The 23,787-nt window shown below is 55.2% G+C and overlaps 1 protein-coding gene across 1 annotated transcript; it reads left to right on the top strand.

The window, feature by feature from the left end:
* Nucleotides 5,412–22,500, top strand: SRRM3 (serine/arginine repetitive matrix 3). Its single transcript, XM_021415927.1, has 15 exons — nt 5,412–5,655; nt 7,788–7,889; nt 11,537–11,671; nt 11,896–11,976; nt 12,307–12,336; nt 12,640–12,708; nt 13,002–13,037; nt 13,258–13,308; nt 13,418–13,522; nt 13,814–13,985; nt 16,121–16,123; nt 18,861–19,147; nt 19,758–19,988; nt 20,306–20,443; nt 22,190–22,500. Exons 1-15 carry the CDS (start codon nt 5,432–5,434, stop codon nt 22,401–22,403), a joined length of 1,878 nt encoding a protein of 625 aa, XP_021271602.1. The 5' UTR covers nt 5,412–5,431; the 3' UTR covers nt 22,404–22,500.

Genomic DNA, 23,787 nt, shown 5'->3' with positions numbered 1-23,787 from the left:
CGGGGGTACCTAAGGGGACAGGGGAGCGCGGGGGGCGCTGTGAGCGTCTCTGGGGTGTAGGAGGATTTAAGACCCCAAAGGACCAAGGGGGATATGGGGGGGCTGTGGGTTCCTGTGGGGTAGAGGGACCCTGCAGGGAGCAGGCAGTGGGGCTGGGCACGAGCTTGTTGGGAGCACCCTGCTTCTCTGTGCTGTGCACTGAGGGGATGGGAAGGTCCCAACGGCAGCCAGAGCATGTTGGGGTACGGAGGGGCTGCAGGGAGGAGAATGCACAAATGGCTCCAAAACCTCAGCCCCAGAGCTCGGCTGGGGAAGGGCAATAGCATTGGGTGAATTGAATGAGAACGTTGGCTGTTGGGTGGGGGAAAAGGTGCAAAGCTTGGCAGTGAGTGGGGAGCACAAGGTTTTGGGGAAGTGATTTGCACTGCTCCAGTCCAAGGTCTTTGAAGGAATGCGTGCTTGGGTCTCCCCTTCCCCTCCAGAACGGAGGTTCTAGCTGTGGGAATTTTGGGTTGTGGATCAGATGGGGGCTGTTCCTTTGCTGACCACACTCACACAGAGGGTTCGTATTGAGATGTGCAGGGTGTTGCGGCCTTGGTAAGTTTTGGGTTGGAGGGCAATGCACAGGGTGCAACTGCTGCTGATCTGCATGGCCATTGTTGCGTGCACTGAGTGGGGAGCAAGCATGTTGCTAGCCCCTTACAAGCACTTCAGTGACTTCTTGGTAACTCCTTTCTAGCCCCTTGGTGACTCCTTGATAGCTGCTTTTGAGTCCCTTGCCAGCCACACGTGTCCTCTCTGCCAGGGCTTTATACAACCCTGACTGTCTCTCCTGGTCCCACCACCTAAAGGCTGATCCTGGGCTACCACTCTCAGCTTTCCTTGTCCTCTGCAGTGGCTGTGGCTCTGCAGGGGTGGCAGCAGCTTTATTTCCTACACAGCAGAGGGGGACGGTAGTGGCATGGACTTGGGAGCCAATACTGGGCAGTTTTTAGGGCAACATTTTTCCCTCATTCCCTTTAGGATGAGCATATGGGGCACCCAGCTGCCTGCCTCAGGCAGGGTTTGTCCCTGCTTGGATTTGTCTCCATCCCCAAGGAGGTGCTGCCTTACCCTGGATATAGGGCTGTCCCCCAGTGTGGTGTTCTGGGCGTGCATTGCTTCCTGAGCAGGGCATCAAGCACCTCAGAAATGCTTCTGTGGGGTGTGCAGTGCCCCTGAGCCCGGTGTGGAGTAGGAAGCAGCAGCTGGGCTGCAGCACAGGCTTTTCCCACTCCTGTCTTGAGGAAAGCCCCAAATGGCCCCAGCTGCCCCTTCCTTGCCCCACTTTTGGTTTGTGGGAGCTGAATCCTGCTGTGGAGCCCCAGCATCCCCAAAGCCCTTCCCTCCCGTTCCCAAAGCCCTTCCCCTTCCCTCCCATCCCCAGCTTGCATCTTTGCCCGGCCAGGTGGCCCACGGCTTATATAATGCGCTCAGCCCCGGAATAGCTCCTCCCGTTACACAACGGGCACCGCGTCGGGGGAGGGGGGGCACGGATGCCTCTTTGCCCCACACCACAATTCCTGCACCTGGGACCCCCCATCCCCATTGGGAAGGTATCTCCAGAGCACCTCCTGGCCATGCCCTAACTCTGTGTGCCATCAACCCCGCACGTGCCCTCCCGCAGGGTCCTGCCCCACTCCATGCCCCCCGGCTCCCCGTCCATCCGCCGGCATGCCAGGAAGGAGCCCAGTTGCTTGGTAACTGTTTAGCTTCTCTGCCAGCCTCATCTATTTAAAACATATAGATTTATGCACACGCCTATGGATGCACAAGCAGCAGCGAGCCCTCGCCCAGCCTGCAAGCCCCGGTGCACCGTGTCGCGTCGTTAGCGGTGATGAAGCATTCTTGGATCACCCAGGGATGACCCCACATGGTGTAGGGCATTGGGTGTTCAATGGGGCTTCCCCATGCGCTGGGGTAATACGTGTGTATTTTATCATACAATTGTTAAGGTTGGGAAAGACCACCAAGATCATCTAGTTTAACCACCATGTGTTATATAGATCTTTGTTAATTGCTTTAAAATCTGAAAATCACCAGATTTTGGCATGCAGAATGCAGTGTCCAAGCAACATTCCATGGCTGCTTGTCCCACCAGGCTATGGGGATGGCAACACAATGTCTGAGCCACGTGGTTGTAGCCAGCTGGTGTCCCCTGGTGCCATACTGGTGACTGCATGACCCCAGCCCTGTGCTGGTTCTGTGGGTCCTGATGGCTCGGTGCTAACAAGCTCCCAGCTGATGAGGCTTTTCAAACCAGTTTTGTCCTCTTTTCTTTCTTTCCTCCCCTTCTTGGAGGTCTGACTCATGGTTTTTGGCACCCGGGGGATGCTGAGAAGCAGTGCCTGGGAAGGCCGGCCCAATTAAAGGCAGCAACCCAAGACTCTTCCTCCTCATAACGCTGGCCAGGTATTTAGGAAAGGCTGTTGTGTTATGGCATTTGGTGCTGCAATGTGTGCTCATGTGTGGCCTGGAGGAAGCCTTCTGCTGGCCATCTTCAAATAATGGACAATTAGCAGCCTATAACAATGCAGAAAACACTTTGAGGATGGGATTATTATTTCTGCTCTGTGCTGTTTGCATGCCCTGGTGAAATCCGAAGGGCAGTGCTGGAGCCAGCCCAGCGGGATGCGGTGGTTGGCATTGTGGATGGGGAAACTGAGGCATGGAGTGTGGCTGGTGGCCTGAGTGGGGCAGGGTTTGTGGGTGGGAGGTCCCCAGCTTGGCTGCATTGTGATCTCCTATGGGACTGAGCACTGGGGAGCTTGATGTGTGAGTGCCTGGGAGCAGCGTGGAGCAGGGGATAGGAATAGAGATCATGGAAGGGAGTGGAGATGGAGGTTGGAGCATGAGGAAGGAGATGAGGATGGGGATGGACGATAAGGATGAAGGTTGGAGCATGGAGATGGAGGGTGGAGCATGAGCATGGGAATGAAGATGGAGGATGAGGATGAAGATGGAGGATGGGGATAGAGATGGAGGATACAGGATGGAAGACACAGCGTGGGGATGGTGATGGGGCATCTCTCAGCATTTCCAAAAGCAGGTGGGCTTTTCTCCTTCCAATTTCTGTTTGCTTGGCACAAGCTGCCAGCAGCAGATGAAGGCTTCATCCCCCCCCTTCCAGGGCTGCTTTCCTCTTGTAAACAAGGTGGAAATTTTAAAGGGGAAAATCGCTCGCTACTCTTTAGATGAAGAGCAGTGATGCCCGTCACGGTGTCATGCCACCCCCTGGGAGACCCTGGGCCAGCCAAAGCCACATCAAAGGGTTTTTTGCTTTTTCGATGCTCAGCATTGGCCTCTGACTCCTTACAGAGGTGTCAGTGTGTCCTCGGACATCCCCATCCCTGCTGCATCTCATGCCCCCTTCCCCGGCATGCAGGCACTCGCCGTTGCCCTGTCTGGTGCAGCTGGATGTGGTGAGAATTAATTGAGCACCGACCGGAGGCAGCTTTAATTAGCGGCCAGGCAGGGGGCTCCGCTGCTGTGCTTCCCCTCCCTAGGGAAAAAGAGAAGAGACACGTTTTCTTGGGAGTTTCCCTGGTGCTTTGGTGCTGGGGAAATGGCTCCGGCAGTGGGGATGGATGCCAGCACTGTGTCCTGCAATGTGTTCCTATGAGCCCACGGGGATAGTGCCTGTTCTCCCTCCCTGCGAGGCGGCGGGGCCTCAGGCTGCCAGCACTTGATGATTTGTGGGTAATTACTGCAGATAATGAAATATTTAACCATCCTGTTTATTATTGTGGATAGCAGTGAGCCAGGCAGGAAACTGCTGGCTTTTGGGTCAGGCCAGTGGGAATGGAGATGGGATGGTGTTGAGGATGGGGATTGGGGTTGAGGATGAGGCTGGAGGCTGTGGATGAGGATATGGATGGGTTTGAGGATGAAGGCTGCTAAAGAGGGTGGGGATGAAGATTGGGATTGAGATGTTGTTGAGGATGGAGATAGAGGCTGCAAATGAAGCTGGGGTTTGGGATGGGGATGGTATTGAGGATGGGAATGGAGGTTTGGGATGAGGCTGGGGTGCTGCCTCCACTCCAGGCCTCGGTCCAGCACAGCCAGGCCATCCCTGCTCCGTCACATGGCGGTGGCCAATGACTGGAGGCTGTGGAGGTGACGGCTGCCCTCCTGCAGCATGTCCCCAAGCTGTCCCTTGCACAGGGTGTTGCTAGGGGTCTCTTTTTGGGACAAAGGGCTGCAGACCCAGCCCAATCTCCTGGAGGCTCCGTCTGCCCCAGTGCATCGTCCCCATTGTCCCCATTGGCACAGGACTTTCTCCACTTTCCAACCAGGGCTTTTGCTGGTGGCTCTACTTTGCTATTTATAGCAGGATGGTGTTTGCGGGTTGTTTTTTCTCTTCCTTTGTTTTCCTGCCTGTGCCGTCACTGAGGCAGGATTGCCGTTATTAGCTATTATGGGGAATATTACTCACATCTGAGCACTTCCCTCCCCGCCACCCCCAGCCCCCTGTCCTCAGCTGCCTGGGAAAGGCTTCCAGCAATCCAGGAGGGAGGCACTGACCCCAGCTGAGCATCCCTCAGTCCCGCTGCACCAAGAGTGACCAGCAATGTCTGGAGACAAAGGAGTCCCAGCCCCTCTCCCACCACCTCAAAGGGACCCTGCAGCCAGACTTTCCACAACAGCACAACATCAGCACTGAGGGCTGTGTGAAGACACTGGACTCCATCCCCATGAAGGGTTATCTCCCATTGGGTATGTTCCCCAATGGGTCCAGCCTCCACCACCCCGTAGTCCTTATCTGTAGTTCTGGCAGCCCATTTATCTCCTGTCTTTGTGCACACACTCCTCCCTCTATCAGCCCAGCGACACATCCAGCGCGTTCTCAAGGTTTTGCAGCAATGAATTTCCCCACTGCTGGGCTAAGGATAAAATGAATTCCCGCTGGAGGAAACGAGCAGAGGCTGCTGCTGTGGAAAGCATCCGCTCCTTCCCTCTCTCTCCCCCATGAAAGGAGCCCTTTGATAGGGAAACAGTTCCCAGTGGGAAGCTTCCATCATTCCTGAGGTCTTGTTCCTGATGAGAGAAAGGCAGAGTTGTTGAGGAAGAGGAGCCCAAGCTGGCATGGGTGCGTAAATGTGTGTTGGCCCATGGGTGACATTTCCATAGAGATCCTTCTGTAACCGTGCTGGTTTCCTTGTGTTTCAGACATAGGAATCAATAGGCTTTAATAATGCAGAAAGGTGCTCGGAGAGCACAAGGATGTTCATCCCTGCTGCTTTCACTGCCTTGCCCGGGCACCTCGGGGAAATCAGAGCACTCCGCTGGCTCCCGTGCTCGGTCCCACACCATGGGTGGGGGATTGTACAGCACTGGTGGGTGACCCATAGCTCTTTGTCTGCACCAGGTGCCGTGTGCCACCCGCACCACCATGGCTCTCTACAACAATGGGGCCAACGTGCCCTCACCCCAAGAAGCCTCCAATGGCTTCTCACAGCCCAGTGCCTCGGGCACGTGGCACAAGGCGGAGGAGGAGGTGCGGCTGGTGGAGCCCAGCCTGGTGAAGAAGGCTCACCGCGAGATCCTGGACCACGAGCGCAAGCGGCGGGTGGAGCTGAAGTGCATGGAGCTGCAGGAGATGATGGAAGAGCAAGGGTGAGTGGTGGGCACCTGGGGCTGAGGTGTGGGGTAAACCATGACTTGGGAACCCTGTTGACTTTTCCCTTCTAAAGTACCCTGAAGCGGCAGGTGTCCACAGTTGGAAGGAAATTTGCATTTGGACAGGTTAGCCCATTCTCTAAGAATCACAGAACCATTAAGACTGGAAAAGACCAAGTCCAACTGTTAACCCATTGTCACCATGCCCACCAAGCCACGTCCCTAGATAGAAAATAGGCATGGGCTGGGGAAGCGAAGCAGAGCAGTTGTGTTTAGCCCCAGTTGAGGCCGTTGCAGTGCTTCAGTTTGTCCCTGCTCTCTTCTCATTCTCCAGTTTTGGGACTGAAGCCTGATTGATGGAGCAAATGCTTCAGCACACACAGGGAGACGGGGACTGGGATCAGCTGGGGAGAGGGAAAATGGATTGAGAGGAGGCTTCGCCAAGGCTTTCATTAAGAGCACAACTGTGACCTAGAATTAAATTGTCTCACACAGGCTGGAATAATGATTATGCCTAATTTGTCGTTATAGAAATAAATAAGGCTGACCTGGCGCCTTGGGGAGCCCGAGTCCTCCGTTTGGGTTCCCGTGCCCTGCTAGGACTCTCACTATTAGTAGTAGTATTACTGCAGCGGGTAGTAACAGTATTGTGATCAGTATTGTTGTTATTGCTGTAATTGCCTTTGCTGTTATTAAGGCTATTAATAACGGCGATGACGGTGATACACTGAAATGATAACATAATTACAGCCCTAATCTTGGCCAACCTGGTTAATCCCCCTCTGTGTGGGAGCTCTCCTGGGGGCTGTGGGGGAAGTGCCCAGGGGGGGTTTCTTCCTCGGAGGATTGATCTCAAGAGCAGGGCCCAGTGGGATCAGGTGCTGCGATAGCAGAGGAAGGTTTCTGGGGATTTGAGCATTCCTGGTTTCCTTCCACGCGGATGGCTCCTCCTGGTCTGGGTCTGACTGCTGCCCACTCCAGACTGCCCTCAGGGTTCCTTCTGGCTGGTGGCTGGATTTCTTCTCTGGATAAGAAATGTCAGCAGTTTCTGCTCCCTTCTCCACTCCATTTTCTGTGTTCAAGGCAAAAAAATCCCTCCATTAGGGTTAAAGGCAGCCACTCTGCAGCCAAACCTGTCTCACCGTGCTGCAGGGTGAGTATCCATGAATGCAGCTGGTGAGGTGCAGAGCAGCATTCTGGGGGTGCTGCCCCTTTTTTGGTGGTCTCCCAGCCCTGGTGGGGTGCAAGGCACAGGGAGCAACCAGGGCCGTCTGGTTCACCACCCTCCTGCTGGGCAGCCCTCGCTGGTTGGAGTATTAATGAGTCTATTTCAGTGCAAATGAGCTCATTAATATTAATTCCTCTTTCATTATGGTTGAGCTGTGCACCAGGACGTGGTCCAGGTGCTGCCCTGTGCCTCAGTCTCCTGGGGACATTGCTGGAAGCACGGTGATTTTTCTCCATTTGGCCATTTTCAGCACAGAACCTTCAGGTTTGGGTCAAGGGGATGCTCTGGTGCCTTTGTGCCAATGCAGGATGCAGTACAGCACTGTCCACTGTCACTGATCCTCCAGTGTCTCGGGGACGGCTGGAGTGCTGTGCTTTGCCGCGGCTGTTTGCAGATGCCAGGGACAAAGTGATTAGTGTCTCTCGTTAATAACCCTGCAGTGGCCTGAGTCAGCGTTCGGCGTTAGCGCAGAGCTGGCTCAGATGCTGGGACGCGGCATAGTGTGGGGACGAGCAAGGGAAGCTCATGTAGAGATGGAGGAGGGACCTGGCCTCACCAGCTAGAAGGACACAAGGACAACTTCATGATCATCTTCCTCTTTCACCCTTCCTCTGCTGAGTGCTGCCTGGGAAAGGGAAGCAGGATTGAAGGAGTGCATAGCACCAGGAGGAGGGTCCTGCTGTCCTCCAGACCCTGGTGACCATCACAATGCCACCTCTCCGTCCCAGCTCCTCTGGCCACATGCCACTCTTAAGGGTATGGGAGGTCATCAGCATGTCCCCACCCTGAGTGCCCCTTTGGCTGTTCACCCTGCTCCTGCCTCAGCATTTGGGAGGCACATGGTCCCTGGGGAGCTGATGCCATAATCGTGCCAGCCCTGACTGCATCTCTGCCCATCCAGGTACTCAGAGGAGGAGATCCGGCAGAAAGTGGGGACCTTTCGGCAGATGTTGATGGAAAAGGAAGGCGTGCTTACCAGGGAAGACCAGCATGGGCGCCAAATGTAAGTGAGGCAGCTCTGAGTCTGCCCATCTGTGTCCTATGTGTTTCTGTCCCAGAGAGACGTATCCCAGATTGTCACTGAGGATGGACGGGTGGATGGATGGATGGATGGATATGAGGGGGTAGTTGGATAGGTGAATGGATATGGAGGGTGTATAGGGGTAGATTATTGGTTGGTTGATTGGATGGATGGATGGTTAGTTGGTTGGTTCATTGGCTAATTGGTTCGTTGGTTGGCTGGAGGCAGATTTTGCTTCTCTGAGCTAGAGAGGTTATCTTGCCCCGGTTCTTTGTCACCTGTTGGGTGTTCTATAGAGATGCCATTATTGCAATGCCCTTATCTCAGATTACGAAACCAAAGTGTAGAAAGGCTGGCCACTCACTCACACTGCCAGCCAGTGGTGGAGGGCAAGCTGCAAGTTTGGGGTTCACCATGGGGTGTATGCAAGTCCAGCCACCCACGCCCTACAAACATCACTGAGGTCACTGGAGCAGAGCAAAGCACCAGCTTGGTCCTATGTGATGTTCAGGCTGTGCCTCACCTCTGCCCACTCCTGCCGGGTTGGTTGCTTCTCCTGTTCTCTTCAGGGCTGAAATCACAGCTTCTCCATCTGGGCAAAGACACCTCCTCACAAGGATCTGCCCCGGTTTCATGCTGATTTATTGGTGTGATGCTTAATGGCCCAGACAGCATGGCTGGCCCGGCGCGCACCATCTATCAGCCTGGAAACCAGGTCACTTGGGACAGGAATAGATGCTGCAGGTCCACTGAATATTAATGCTTCATTAGGGTCAGGAAATCAGGGCGAGGGGGAGGCGGGGAAGTCGCTGTGTTGGGGACAGCCTTCCTCTGCCAGCAGTCACTGAGGAGGACCAGGGCTCGACGGTGCCCAGCCCCACTTGGGGTGCACGTACCCATCCCCATCCCAGGGAGCATCCAAGATCCTTCTCCAGGCAGGTGGGAAAACCAAGTCATGGGGTAAACCAACCTGTCCAGGTCACTCAGCAGCCAAGTGTCCTATTGGCATGTTAACAAGTGGCCTTTGCCTGCGGGGCACAAGTCATCTCCAGGGCATCTTCCCAGGAGAAGCTGCCCATCTCATTAGGGCTGGTGTTTTAATGAGCACATGGGGAAGCCAGAGGTGTGTCAAGGATACCCCAGACTGGCTGTCACCTTTCCCTGCTTGCAGGCTTGCTTTGGAAGGGTAAGCATTAGATTATCCCATGGGCTATAAATAACAGTGCTGAGTTGGAAGATCTCAAAGCAAGAGATTGGAAGCAGCATGCAGCCAGGAGGTGCTGGGAGGAAGGAGGCTCTGATGTGTCCCAAAAAGGTGATGCTCCATGTGAGGGGGGCGTGACCTGTGGAAGTCCGTGCTGAAGGATGGCCTGGGTGCCAAACCTCTGCACTGCTTGAAGATATACCAGTGCTTTAATAAATGCTCACTGCCTCTGCAATGACCTGGGAGAGCTCTCAGCATACTTACCTTGTGTGCTGGTCTTGTTCCAACACCTCCCTGGCCCATGTTTCTGAACCAGCTGCTCTTTTTTTTTTACAAAGTACATGCAAAAGCTCAGCATTGTCTGCAGAAATCCCCAGGGGAAACTGAGGCACCGAGCAGAGCCATGACCACCTGAGCCCCAGCTTGCTGTCAGCACCCTCCCAGCTTCTGTCTGTACATGCACAGCCTGCTCCTGGCAAAGGAACTGCTTGATGGGCAGGCTGGTGGACTTAAAAAGAAACACAGGCGTGTGTCAGGAGAGGAGGTGTAACTGGAGCAGCACGAGCTGGTCCCGAGCTGCTGAGCACAGCTGATGGGCGATGTGCTGGCAGCAGGCTGCGGTGTGCAGCACGTGGTCCAGCACTGCCATGCTTCTGCCCATCAAGCAGAAAGTCCAGCAAGAGTTAACTAGGTATGCTCAACTTCCTTTTTTTCTTCATCCTTTCTGTGGTTTGGTTGTTGTTTGAAAGGCGTTTTCCTGGAAAAGTTGAGTCAAAAGCCAAGGGACTGCACTCCTCTGCTGGCTTCCTCTGCTGCCAGCCTCCAGACTGGGAGATGGAGAGGAACCTAGGTTGGGGCATCAGCTAAGAAATCTGATTCCTAGTACAAAATATCCTCTGGGAGGCGGCAGCCTGGGTTATTTGATGTTGGCACCCTCCAGGCATGGCACCATCCATTGTGGTTTCCTCCAGAGCGCCTGAATTCTCCTTGATTGCCCTGTCCCTCCCAAGATGCAATCATAGAATCACAGAATTATTTGAGTTGGAAGGGACCCTTTAAGATCATCTGGTCCCACTCCCTTGCAACAAACTGGGACATCTACAGCTCGAGCAGGTACTCGGGGCCTGGTCCAACCTGACTGTGAGTGTCTCCAAGGATGTCCCATATCTGAGCCGTGTCCCCCAGCAGACACAGGGGTGCTGGCATGGATCTGGTGATGAACCATGGGCTGCCATCCCCAGCAGTGCCATTGCTAGGAAATGTTCCCTCAGGGCTCTTGGACATGGTTTTCTTGCTCTGCCTCCCTTTCCCAGTGACTGTCAACAAGCCCCCAGGTCCCACAACAACATTTTGGGCTCAGGAGCTCATGCCCTGCCCCACATCCTCACTGTTCCCAGCACCAGAGGGATGGATGCTGTTCCCTTGAGGTCCCCAGGGGCTTTGGGGCTGATGGCAGAGCAGGAGCAGCGTGAGGTGGGGGCAGCAAGGGGAGATGGGCATGGCCCCCCCCTGCTTGCTGAGTCCAGCCCACAGCCCCGGTAGTCAATGGCAACCTCTGTCCGTTTCCATGGCAGCAGGAAAATTAATGCTGATGAAGCTGCTCGAGAGGAAGAGGATACCCCAGTGGCTTTGGGCCTGATGTCCCCTCCTCCCTCAACCTGGCTGACCTGGGGGACATCACCCATCACCTCCCGTGCCAAGCCCATGACAGGTCGGGCGCTGGCCCCGATTCCAGATAGTCCCAGGCAGCTCCTGCCAACAGTGGATAATCCCCGGTCTTCCACCAGCTCTGCTCACCCTAATCCAGCCCCCGCCACTGACCTGAGCTGACCCCGCCGGCAGCACCCGCTCAGCCCCCACTCTGCCTCGTGAGGCAGCAAAGGGATTCTGAGTGATGACGAGGACAGAGAGGTGGTGGCCTGACCCTGGGGATGTCCCTGTGCATCCCAGCAGTGACATGCTGTGGAGATAGGTGCTGTAGGGGGACCCTGCAAGGACCTCCACCACGTGGTGGTGACACCTATGGGAATGCCAAGGGCTGGGTGATCATAGAACCACAGAATCACTGAGGTTGGAAAAGACCTCTCAGATCCCCAAGTCCAACCCCACCCCACTGTGCCCACTGACCATGTCCCTCAGTGCCACATCTCCATGGTTCCTGAACACCTCCAGGGGTGGGAACTCCTCCTCCTCCCTGGGCAGCCTGTGCCACTGCAACACTGCTCTTTCTGAGAATAAATTTTTCCTAGTATCCAAGGTCATCCAAGAGGTGCTGGTGACGGAGCCAGCTGTCCTTGACCCCATGTGCCAACAGCAGTGCCACCAGGCTGCTGTACTCCATCTTCTCCCCCTGCCCCAATTCAGCCCCACCACGTTCCTCTCTGCTGTCAGTCTCCCAAATTTCCTGTGTTTCCTTCTTTGCCAGAGTGATAGAAAACCACCATGGGCTGGATGGGGAGGAGTACGCAGCACAGTACCCCGAGTACGGCGAGGGCTGCCTGCTGCAGTGTGACTGCTCGGCCGAGTGCTACCGCGATGACAGCAGCCACCGCGAGTACAGGTCTGGGCAGGGGGCTTCCGGGATGTCCCCAGTGGGATGTGGCAGCAGTGGGTGTGGGAGCAGCTCCATGTCCCCATCTTAAACGCATGCATGGTCTCCTGACACCCTTCCTTGGCACAGCCACACTGAGTTCGGGACACCGAGGTCTGGGTGTGATGGGCACGGTGACACTGGCCATGGCGTGGTGGGTGGTTTTCTTTTCTCACCCCAACCCCTTCCCACAGGCTGAAAAGACGAACGAGCAGCTCCACCTCCCCACCACCCAAGAAGAAAAAGAAAAAGAAATCGGGTCACCGCCGGAGCCGGTGAGTCCTCACTGGTCCCTGCACTGTCCCTTAGATGGAGAGGGTTCAATCTTGTGTCCCCTCCCCCTGCCCAACCCTTCCCAGCCGCTATGGAGCCAGGGGACATCTAAGGACTTTCAGTCCCCTTGCTGATGCACCCTAACTCCTGGTTGCTCACCCTAGAGTTGGTTAGCAGTGTTGCGCTCAATCAAGGTGTTCATATCTTCTTGGTGGGAAGAATCTGCATGCAGCACCGGGCAGGATTTTGTCCCCTTCCCATTTTGTATGTCCTGGCACAGTGGGAGGATGCTGTCCTTAATAACCCTTTCTTTTCTGCCTTCCCCGTGGCAGCAAAAAGAGGAAACCCGGTTCGGAGCGCAGGTGAGTGTTCTGTTCCCAAATCCCAGCAGCAGTTGCTCTTGTCTCCTGCTGGAGACAGTGAAGCCCACGAGGTGGCAATGGGACACAGCGGGATCTGCCGGCCCTGGCTGCAGGGTTGAGCGGAGCCCTTCTGCCAAACACTCTTTTCTGTCCCCTGAATAAGTTATTTTCTTGCAATATTTGTGCATCCCGGGGGCTGTGCAGGGAAGTGAGGGGCTGATGGGTGGTGGGGATGGGGTTTCCCTGGGTCAAGGGGATGAGGTTTGGGGTCCCTCCCCATGGACACCACTTTCCTCCCTGCAGCTGCGACAGCTCATCCCCGATTCGCAAGGAGAAGAAAAAGAAGACTGGAAAGAAGCATAGACGTGACAGGTGAGATGGACACATCCCCTCTAGGGCCGGGGACACTGGCCTGCTTGGTGGCTTCAGGGAGGGCTGGTGACGCCCATAGACTGAGCAAGGTGGCAATGTGCATAGAGTTGGGTGTCCCTTCATGGGGCAGAATGTTCCCTGAATCATGGGATGTCACCTCCCCATGGCCAGGAGAGCCATCCCAGTGGCTCGCCTGTCCTCATCTTCAGTCACCCCTGGGGGCTGCCTGTCCCTTGCTCCCTGTCAGCTATCTCCATGTGTCTCCTTCATCTCTGCTTCTTCTTCATCCTCAGGTCTGAGTCGGGCTCTCGGAAGAAGAGAAGACACAGGTGAGGGTGAAGGCTTCCGGGAGACGCACCACTACCACCCATACTGTCCCCCTCACCCCAACGCTGTTTGTCACCCTGGAGGTGACAAGGGGCCACCCTGTGCTCTGGGTGTGCATTGATCAGGGCTCAGTGCACTGACCTATTGCAACCAGGTGCTGCTGGGTTTGGGGAAGCCCCTGCATCCCATCTCTGCCCTTTCACCTTTCTGCCCTCCCCACAGGTCCCGCAGTCCCAAAAACAAGCGGAAAGAGAAAAACAAAGAGCGCAAGAGGTGAGGTGCTGTGAGGGGGTGGCTGGCAGGATGCATGCCCCTCGACACTACACGTGTGCCCGGTGCAGGGGCTCAGCCTGCCCGTCGGCCCTGGCCGTCATCCCCGCAGGTCCCGCAGCGCATCGCCAGCCTGGCGGTCACACCGGCGCAGCAGCTGCAGCTCGCACAGCGCTTCGCTCTCCTCCGACTACAGCAACTCCAAATCCCCCAGCAGGTAGGAGCACCCTTGGGCATAGCATCCCTAGAGGACACTATGTGTGGTGGGGACCTCTGCGGGGACAAGAGGGGAGCGGGTGCTGCAGCACAAGGGATGCTCAAAGGGGTTGGAAAAGCAGTAGTGCGGATTCAAAGCAAAATCTCAATTAGGGAAAAGCACAAAACCCGATTTCTTGCCCTATTTTTTGTTCTTGCGCCATGATCCCAACCCAATATTGAGTGCCACTGTTATGCTGGCACGTGGATAAGGATGTGCTATCCGCCTTGCTGAGCGCGCCATGCCCCACAGGCTAAGCCCCAAGCACCGCGAGGACGGCCCCAAGGGCAACAGCGCCCGCTCCAGCCGCAGCCCGTCCTCCTCCTCACCGCGCCGCTCAGCGTCGCCGCACCAGAACGGGCACAAGGGCAGCGCCCAGAATGGCCGCCACAGCCATGGCCCCACGCTCGAGGAGCCAGCGGATGTACGTAGGCTTTTCTTACACCATGGTTCACTGCCCTCTCCTCCTCTTCCTCCTCCCTTTGCAGGAACCCCTCACCCTGGCTCTCCTCTCCCTTCCTTCCCCATCTCACAGTGACAGACAAACTGACGGGGACACTGGGTGCTGTCTGTCCCCATCCCTATGTACACATGTTCCCCCAACCCTGGGGTGCTGGTCCATCTCCTCTGGGCAGGATCCCCAGCACCAGGTCCCTTTCCATGGCCACTCTGTGGATGTCACACCCTGAGGTGTCACCAGTGGCTCAGCAGGGCCAATGTTGGGAGTGGAGTGCTCCCAGATGGCCAAAAAGTGGGTAAAAATGGTAAAGTCTTATTTTCCTGCCACCTCCATCCCCTCCCAGAGCAGGATCCCAGCACCACTTTGTGCACCCAGACTGGGGACTGCTGTAAGGCTGGGAGAGGGCACGGAGTAGGTCTTGGAGCTGAGTGCTAAGATTTTGGGCATTCAGGGTCCCCATGATGGGTGACAGCGGGTCCGATTGTCCCCAGCAACACCAAGAGTCCCAGCAAAACCCCACTGTGCTGGGGGCTTGTCCCCACAGTGGGATGAGGGGACCAGCCCCAGTTTAACCAGTAATGGAGCACCTCTCCACATTCTTCTTTGCTGTTTGGGGTGCGGGTGCCAAGGAGCCCCCACCCTGGGCACCCTGCATCGCCCGTGCCACATGAGCTCCCTTGGCTCCCCAACTCTAGAGGGGACTTTTCTCCGACAACTTTTCTCTCTCTTTCTCTCTCTCTTTCTCTCTCTGTTTTTGTTTTCTTTGTTTTTTTTTTCTTTTCTTTTTAATCCCATCTGTGTTTTTCTTTAGCCTCCCATTTGAAAAAAACCCAAACGGTAATATACGATTCCATTTCTTGCTCAGCAGAAGCAGGGAAGAGGGGGAGGGAAGGGCAATGAAACCACGCTTTTTTTTCCCCCTTGTTTTAGTTTCCTTTATCATGATTTCTTTTCTTTTCCTTCGTAATGTACAGAAATGCAAACAATATATATATATATCTTATTTTATTTTCCCCTGTCGTCGTCGTGTTGTTCTAGAATTTTTTGCTTTTGTGTGTATTAATGTGGAGAAGAAAAAAAAGAACCAACAAAAAAAAGCAGATGTGTTTTCTAAAATATTGACAGCCATTGAACATTGTACCTCCATTCTCTATATTTTTAACGAGGGCTTTAAAAGGGAAGATAACCGAGCAGCTGTGAGTTGCCCTTTGCCTCCATGAATTGACCGTGGCCCGGCTGCCTCCCGGCAGCTGTCCGTGGTGCTGACGGGGGTCCCCTCCCCCCATGTAACCCCAGCAGGTTGGGGCCATGGGGGCCGTGATGTCCACCCTCCCTTGACCCCCTTCCAGCCATCCCATGCCGTGATGCTGCCGTGCTGCATCCCGAGCACCCCAAGCATCCTTCCAAGCAGCAGCAGCAGCAGCAGGGCTGAGCACCTGGCATCCCCCAAACTCCAAAACCACTTGATTCAGCCCATTTTTCCCCATCTCCCTGCCCAGGCCAGCACTGCAGGCTCCCTGAACAAGGCAGGGTGCTGTGTGATGTTGACTTCCCTTTTAAATTCCCTGCCCCGTCTCCATCCATCCTCGCCTCCAGCTGCCTCCCCATCCTCCTCGCGCTCGTCCTTCCTCCCCATCTCTCCCTCCTCCTCCTCCTCACCTCGCTCTCTCACCCGCACACACTCTCTGTAACTGATTTCTCTCTGGTTTTCTTGGGGCCGGTGCCACAGCCCTCCAGGCCTCCACATGTCCTGCTCCATCCTCTCCCCTTGCATGTTGTTTGGGATTTGGTCGTGTCCAGCAGCCACTTTTCGGACCGAATCGCAGTGCTGCTGTCTAGGGGCTGGGTTACACACAGAGCCAGCAGACCTGCTGCGGCCGTGAAAGCCACAGGCTTTCCAATTAAGCAAAAAGAAAAAAAAAGAAAAATGCAAACGAGACCAATTATATATTTAAAAACTCTAAGCAAAGCAAACTTGATTAGCAAAGGAGTCTAAATCACATTACTAAAGAGTCATTGTCTTTTTCCCATTCTGCACTCCAAATGTGGAGATTATTGTTTTCTTTTTTATTATTGCATTCCTGTCACTGCCAATTCAGAAGGTAGGTATTTCGTCCACCTCTGCACGTTCACTTCTGCAGATGAGCCTGTTGAAAAGCACCGTAGCTTGATTTAATGTTATTTTCTCTTTCTTTCTTACTTCCTTATTCTTTCTTTCTTCCTTTCTTTCTTTCTCTCTTTTTCATTTTGTCTCTTTTTGGTGGCTATATATGATTTTTTTTTCAATTTGTATGATTTTCCCCAGTTAGCTGCAAAGCCATGCTCTTTTCTTACGTTTTTTTAAAATTATTATTATTTTTTGCCCTGTCCATGTAATATTTTTCTTCCTTTCTGCCTTTTCTCTTTTCCTTGTTCCGTTGGTAGAATGCATTTCTGTGTGTTTTAGCCCTCTGAGTTTGTGTTTGTTCCCACAAATGGTACAGTCACGTTGGGTCGGGCTGAGTTCCCCTGTGCTTCCTTAGGGGCTGAATAACGAGATCGAGTGCAATTAGCAGAAATAGAGGCAAAGAGCAGCGGGCACATCCCAGTGTGTGAGAAGGATTTATGGGGCTGTGGGTGTTCTGGGCTGCAGGACGGGGAGGGAGGAAGGACCAGCAAGTTAGAAATTGGGGGAGATTGGGTTTTTTTGCCCCTCCTGGGGCTGTGTCGTGGCAGTGAGCTGGAGGAACCTGGGGGGAGCACTGGGGGCTGCGGAGATCTTCTGACATCTTCCATGCCCAGAACAAGCACCCTGGAGATGTTTTCCCTTTGGAACCAGACCTCTGCAAAGGGCTTATTTGGGTCTTCCTTATTTTTTCTTCCAAGAGAAGCCCCCTCTGTACTCCCCGTCCCTCCATCCATGTTTTGGGTATGGACCCCATATCCCTGCAGCATGGACAGCAAATGTGGGAACGCCACATTTGGGAGGAGATCCCTTCGCTCTGTCTTTCTCTCTCTTCGTCTCCTTCTCCACTTGGATTTTTCCCTGGACGTGGGGCTGGGATGCATCCACACCCTGTGTGGATGCCAATGGTGGGGCATCCATCACTGCCACCACTTCTCCCCCTCGCTGGAGCAATGACAGCAGCAGCCAATTACTAAAGCAATAGCCAAAAATGCTCCAAACCACCCTCCTCGTTTTGCTCAGGGCCCTGTGGTTGCAGAGTCTGCAGGTGCTGCTTGGACCCCTTGTCCATAGGGACGAGGGCGTGATGGGGATGTGCCACCAGCAGGATGGCAGCCTCGCGTCCTTTTGGCAGCATCTTCCTTCCGGACCTATGGTACATCATGCACTTCTCTTCTGGGGGAGAAAAGCAGCATTTAGGATTAACTACACTTGAGGCAAAGGGATGGTGGAGAAATGAGGTCAACGGCTGCCCCGAACGCAGCACCACCTCCCAAATCCCCTTAAGCCCCATCAGATCACACAGGATTTACCCTCCATGGGCATCAGGGGCTGATGGAATGGGGGAGATGCCCCCAAAGCCTGCCCGTAGCCTGTGGCCCCCAGCCTGGCTCGGTTGGGGTGGTCACCATACCGGTGGCCTCGTGTCATTGCTGGGTAGCCAGGTTGGGTCCCCCACGCCCGGTGTTGGAGCGTAGCGAAGGGAGTTGTTTTGTTTTATTTCTCTCCTCTCTTTGTCTCTGTCTCTTCTCCTCTCTCTCTTTCTTTCTCTCTTGCATTTTTGTGAATCTAATGATGCACTTATATTGCCCCGCTTTTCCCTTCTCTTCATACCTTACCTACTAAAGGAGGAAATGCCACTTTTTTGGTAAGTGGATGTTAACCAAGAGGGACTTAAAAAAAAAAAAAAAAAAAAAAAAAAAAAAAAAAGCATATAATGGAGAAAAAAAAAAAAAAGGAAGCAGAAATCAAAGTCTGTTGTTGAGTGCTGATGAGGACTTAGCAGTTCCCTGCAGAGTCACAGCTAACAGATCAATGCGTATCCCAGGAAGAGTTCAGAGACATTCGTTTATCTCAGTAACGATGACATTTGTGAAGTTTTGGTTTGGTTTTCCTTTGATTTCGATGTTTTTCTTCTTTCTTTTGGTTTCTTTTTCCCTTCTCTCCCCTCGCTCCCCAACTCCCTGCCTTGCCCTCCATCGTTGCTCTGTGCCGTCTTCCTCGTTTCTTGATTTGTTTTAAGCCAAAAGCTGTACTATCTATAAACCTACGCATATATAAACATGATAGATCTCTATATATGTGCATGCCTCTGTGTGAGCAGCCCTCCCGCCCCATGCCCGCCCGGCCCCTCACCTCTTTGGTTCCCCCCACTCTCCCTCAGCTCACTCTGAATTACTCTCCCCCTTTCTCCCCTCCTCTCATCTTTTCTTTTTTTCTCATTTTCCTCAGTTCGTTTGGGTTTTCCTCCCCTTTTCCTCCCACCTCTCTTGGTCGGGGTGGGCGGGCGCTGGGGTTGCTTTCTCTCCAGGTGTCCGGGGGGGTCGTTTTTTCCCTTTGAGCTCTCCCTCCCCCATGACTTTGGGTTTCTTGGATTTTTTTTGTCTCCTCCACCCAACCCCTTCTTTGTTTCTTCGTTTTTCGTTGATTTTTTTTTAAATTATTATTATTTTTTGCGTTTTGCATGCGGAGGTTTGCATGACCCACGTTGTTGAGGGTGAGAGGCTGAGGAAGGTGCAGGGTAGCATCTGTGTAGCCTGCCTTAATGCGATGTGCGTTGACGTTGTGCACCGAGCTCCGGCCTGGCGCACCCCACTAAAGACCGCTTTCTCCTTCTTTCTTCTCTTCCCCCCTCCGCCTGTCCCCCCTCTCTTTGTCTCTCTTCCCCCTGCCAGAGGCCGGCCTCACCGTCCCCCTCTCCACGGCCTCGCGGCAGGACGGATCCGCCGTCCCCTCGCACCCGGGGCGGCCGTCATGGTGCCCGCTCGCCCTCGCTGGAGCGAGCCAAGCACGGCCACCGGCACCGCTCCCGCTCCGCCTCGCCGCCCCGACACCGCGGCCAGGCCCCCCGCCTGCCAGCCCCGACGGGGCTCAGCCCCACTGGCTACAGCAGCGACTCAGAGGGCTCGGCGTGCTCACACCCGCCAGGCCCCAACAGGACCCACGGTGCCCACACTAAGAAGTAAGAGCTCTCTGGGTGCCATCGCGTCAGAGACATGGGTATCTGGGGTGTCCTCTTGCCATCCAGGTATGGGATGTGCCCCAAGACTGGGGTGGGTGGCCATTGGGTTGATGTGCTTTTGGAGAGCGATCCCAGCAGGGATGGGTGAGCCCCACAGTCCCCAGATGGGATCGTGGAGCATCGGGTTGGATGTCAGGAGAAGGTGGTTCTTCATCAAGAGAGTGGTCAGGCATGGAGACAGGCTCCCCAGGGCAGGGGTCACAGCCCTGAGCTGCTGGAACTCAAGGAGCATTTGGACGATGCTCTCAGACATATGGTTTGATTTTGGGTAGTCCTGCGTGGAGCCCAGAGTTGAACTCGATGATCTTTATGGGCCCCTTCCAACTCAGGATATCCTATAACTCTGTCCAGCAGGGAGTGGGACCAGACATCTTTTAAGGTCCCTTCCAACTCAATCATTACTGTGATTCCGTGATAATCAGGGTGGTTTGGGATCCATGTGGGTGCTTCTGCTCCCCTGTGGGCACACAGAGAACAATCCAAAGGTTACAGAAGGAAAAGAACCATGGTGAAGACATTCCTGTGCCATTATTTCCTCTGGCCCTTGCAGGGTGAAGGAGAGGCACCACCGGGGCCGTCCCAACAGCAGCTCGGAGTCATCAGCGAAGCACTCACGGCACGGAGCCTCGGAGCGGAGGAAGAGCCCCTCGCACAGCACGGGGCACCGCAGCTCCTCCTGGAGCTCCAGCGGCTCCCTCTCCAAGTCCCGCTCCCGCTCGCGGGACAAGCGGGCAGCACGCAGCCGCAGCCGCTCTCCCTCCCAGAAGAAAACTGCCAGCAGGTCAGCTGTGGGGCACGGCCAGCGTGGGGTCTGAAGGATGGGCAGTGGTAGCAAGCAGAGCCTGCAGACCCCCTAGATCCTTGTGCTGCCGGCTGGCTCCGTGCTCTGGGGCTCCAGTGCAATGTGCATAGCTTGCATGTCCCATCTCTTAGGACAGCCCGCAACGTACTTTCAGGGAGCACCGCAGCTGAGAATGAGTTCCAGCCCTCCAGGGTTTGGGGAGAGGCTTTACTTGCTATGCATGGGCTGTCCCAGGGCCTGACACGGGTGCCACTTGGCTCCTCATGCCTCTAATGCTCCTCCTTTTGTTGGTGTAGAGAGAAAGACAATGAGCCCCGAACACGCCACAGTGACCCAGACCCTGCTCGGGCCCGGCGCCGCTCCCGAAGCTATTCCCCAATCAGGAAGAGGAGACGTGACTCCCCCAGCTTCATGGAGCCCAGGAGGATCACCAGGTGGGTCCCAGCGTTAGGTCTGTGCATGGTCTGGGTCCAGGCTGTGCCCTGAGACAGCCCCAAAGGGTGAGTGGGTGGTTAAATGGATGGTTAATGGATGAGTGGATGAGTGGTTGGAGGGATGATTGGATGGGTTGGTGGATGACTGGATGGGTGGATGGTTAAATGGTTATATGGATGGATAGATGGAAGGAAGGAAAGATCATGGAATCATAGAATCATACAATGGTTTGGGTTGGAAGGAGCCTTTACAGTTTTCTCGTTCCAACCCCCCTGCTACAGGCAGTGACACCTCCTCCTAGACCTGGTTGCTCAAAGTCCCATCCAGCCTGGCCTTGGATGCTTCCAAGATGGATGGGCGGTTAAATGGAAGGAAGGAAGGAAGGATGGATAGTTGTATGTATGGATGGATGGATGAATGGTTGGACTGGCTTGATGAAAGGCTGGATGAATGCATGGATACATGTGGAGAAGAATGGATGGGTGAAAGGATTGATGGACAGTTAGATGGACAAGCAGCTTTAAGGATAGATACATAACCCTAAGAATGAATGAAGAGCGAATCAGGCTGGCCCAGATGGATAACCTGACTGCCTCCAGTATTACGGTCTCTTCCCATTTACAGACAGAAAATAAGAATAATTTTACTCAATGTGTGTATATTCCAGCAAGAAGTCCAGCCCCAGCGCATTTGTCTCTTGCCCTCTAAATGCAGTTTGCTCCTCCTTGAGATCCTATTGACTCAGGATGCCAGGCTCTAAGACAGGCAATATTTAGTGCCAGACAAAACACTGCGTGCATATACAGCACCTCGTTAGCATGCAGTGCTGGCGGCATTAGCAGAGCTGAGCCGAGATTACCTCGTTTCTGACCTATTTGTCTCCCTTGCTATCAGGGCCTGAGCGTGGAGCTGGCTGGATTTTCAGCCATGGGCTCTCGCTCCCTGTGGGAGGATTTTGATTTCTCCTGGACTGGGCTGAAGTTGTAAGAGAGGACGAGAGAAATATTGCCCCTATCAGCCGGCTCCGCTGTCCTGGCCATGTCACCCCTCCGCTGCCAAAATCCCCCAGGGCTGCAGGGCTGCCGGCGTGTGGCCCAGCAGATGACATCTTCATGGCACCACATGCCACCTCCCGTGTCCTTCCTCCTCCCTCAGTGATGCCGATGTCTCCTTTTCCATTTCATTCCAAGGTTCCTCTCGGAGAGCATCGCCGCCTGCCTGGCTCCCAGGGTAACCTCCCCCCTTCCTCCTCCTCTTCCTCCCAGACCCCTCCAATCTGTGCGTCTCTCTCCGGTCCCACTAACACCGCTCACCGCTGTGTAGGGCTGGGACAAGGGGGCAAGGGATGAACTTCTGTGTCCCCTCCAGTTGTGGGGACCTGCAGAGCTCTGGGCTCAGCACCAGGCACTGCTCCGGATGTCTCTGCCCCATAGGAGCCGGTGTGGGTCGGAGCTCGGGCAGCCTGACGCTGGCTAATCCCTAACATCTCTTTTTCAGCAGCTTTCACTCTTTGGTGGCTGGGAAAACACAAAAGCCACATTAACCCGCTCACTTTCTGTCCTCGTCGCTGCCTAATCCAGGACTAACACCCGGGGGGGACAGGGGAGGAGAAAGGGGATGGGGGGCCGGGTGCTGTCACCCTGCAACCACCCCAAGCTCATTGAGGTGGAGGTTGGGCTGCTGCTCCCCATCCCTTCCCCAGCCCACAGCCGGACCTTGACTCAGTTTCCCTTTTCCCTTCACAGCGCTCGCAAGCGTCCCATCCCCTACTACCGCCCCAGCCCCTCGTCCTCCAGCTCGCTGAGCACCTACTCGTACAGCCGCAGCCGCAGCTATGACACCTACAGCACCAGCCGCAGCCGCAGCCGGACTCGCAGCCCCCCCAGCCGCTCGCGCAGCCCCCCCAGCCGCAGCCCCAGCTACAACAGCCGCAGCAGCTCCGAGAGCGCTGGCTTCTGAGCCCCCCTGCTCCAACCAGGAGCCTCCATCCCACCCCAGGAGCAGGGGATTGCCAAGGATGGACCAAGCCGAGGGGTGACGCTGGGCCTGTGGGGCATTTGGGGGTTGGGAGATGGGGTGGGGGGTGGCTTATTTTGGGGGGACGGGGTGGGCGAGCACAGAGCGAGGGAACAAATCGCATCGACATAGCTGGGGGGGTGCTCCATCCAGCGGTGCTTTTTGGGGTATTTGGGACTTCTTGAGCACTTTTCCCCAGCCCATGCCTGGCTGGAGGATGCGGTGCGGCCCCAGAGGAACTGCAGCATCTCACTGACTTGTGTCCCCATAGCACCCCAGGGGACAGAGGTGACATGAACTATACTGAGGCCCCAACAGCCCTGGGCACCACAGAGCCACCAACGAACAAAGCATCGCTGCATCCCCAGCGCTCATCCCACACGGGGCTATGGGGCCAAGGAGTGGGCTGGGATCCCCCCCACTCTCTAGGGTTTTGCATCTCCTCCCCCCGCAGAACAAATGCTGCCAGGCCTGGATTTGGGGTGAAAAAGGCGTGTTTTGGGATATGTCTCACAGTGCTTGTGGGGTGGTCCTCACTGAGGTGCCCCCTGCACTCCTATTGCTTTGGGCATCCCTGGGAACAGCGTGCTCCCTCCAAGCACCGGGACCCCGGCTGGGTGCCCCTGGCCCCCTCCTGCTTCAGTTCCTGACCCAAATGGATTCACGGTGCCACTTTCCCCAAGAATCGCAGCCCCGGGGGGCGGCTGTGACTCCTCTCCTGGAGGATGCTGCGCTGGTACCATGGCATGGCAGTGGGCTGGTTCCTGGGGCTGGAGCATCCCTGCAGCCCTCCCTGGAGCTTTAACGAGAGATAAAGGACGGGGCCCACGTGCCCGCTTTGCTGACAGCCCCAATTCTGCAGCATTGTGCTGATTTTCCAAAAAAAGGAGAAAAGAAAAAAAAAAAAAAAAAGGCCCTTCCTGGGGGCATCCCCCCTGGCCCCGCTGTTGGCTTTTAATCCGCGTGGACCGTGCGTTTTCCGCCTGGCTGGAGGAGGACGAAGCGCTGAGCCCGGTGGGATGGGAACACAGCTGCTGGGATTAACCCACAGCGCTGCAATGGGATCGGGGCTTTGTTCCTGCCCCGAGGGCACTGCAGAACTGGGGCATCCCTTTGAGTCCGGTAATGCCCCTTCAGTGCTGGTGGGATGGGGGACTCTGACCATGGCCATTGCCCTCCCCCTGCATAGGGATGCTCAGAGGCATCCTCCGGGATGGTCCCCATCCCCATTCCAATCCCAATCCCCATCCTGATCCTCAATCCCAATTCCCATCCCTGACCCCATTCCAGTCCCCATCCCCATTCCAGTCCCCAATCACCATCCCAA

This window comes from Numida meleagris, chromosome 18 (genome assembly GCF_002078875.1).
Source record: "Numida meleagris isolate 19003 breed g44 Domestic line chromosome 18, NumMel1.0, whole genome shotgun sequence".
NCBI classification, from domain to species: domain Eukaryota; kingdom Metazoa; phylum Chordata; class Aves; order Galliformes; family Numididae; genus Numida; species Numida meleagris.
The sequence above is the reverse complement of the archived record's forward strand: the minus strand, read 5'-3'. Positions and strand labels throughout refer to the sequence as shown.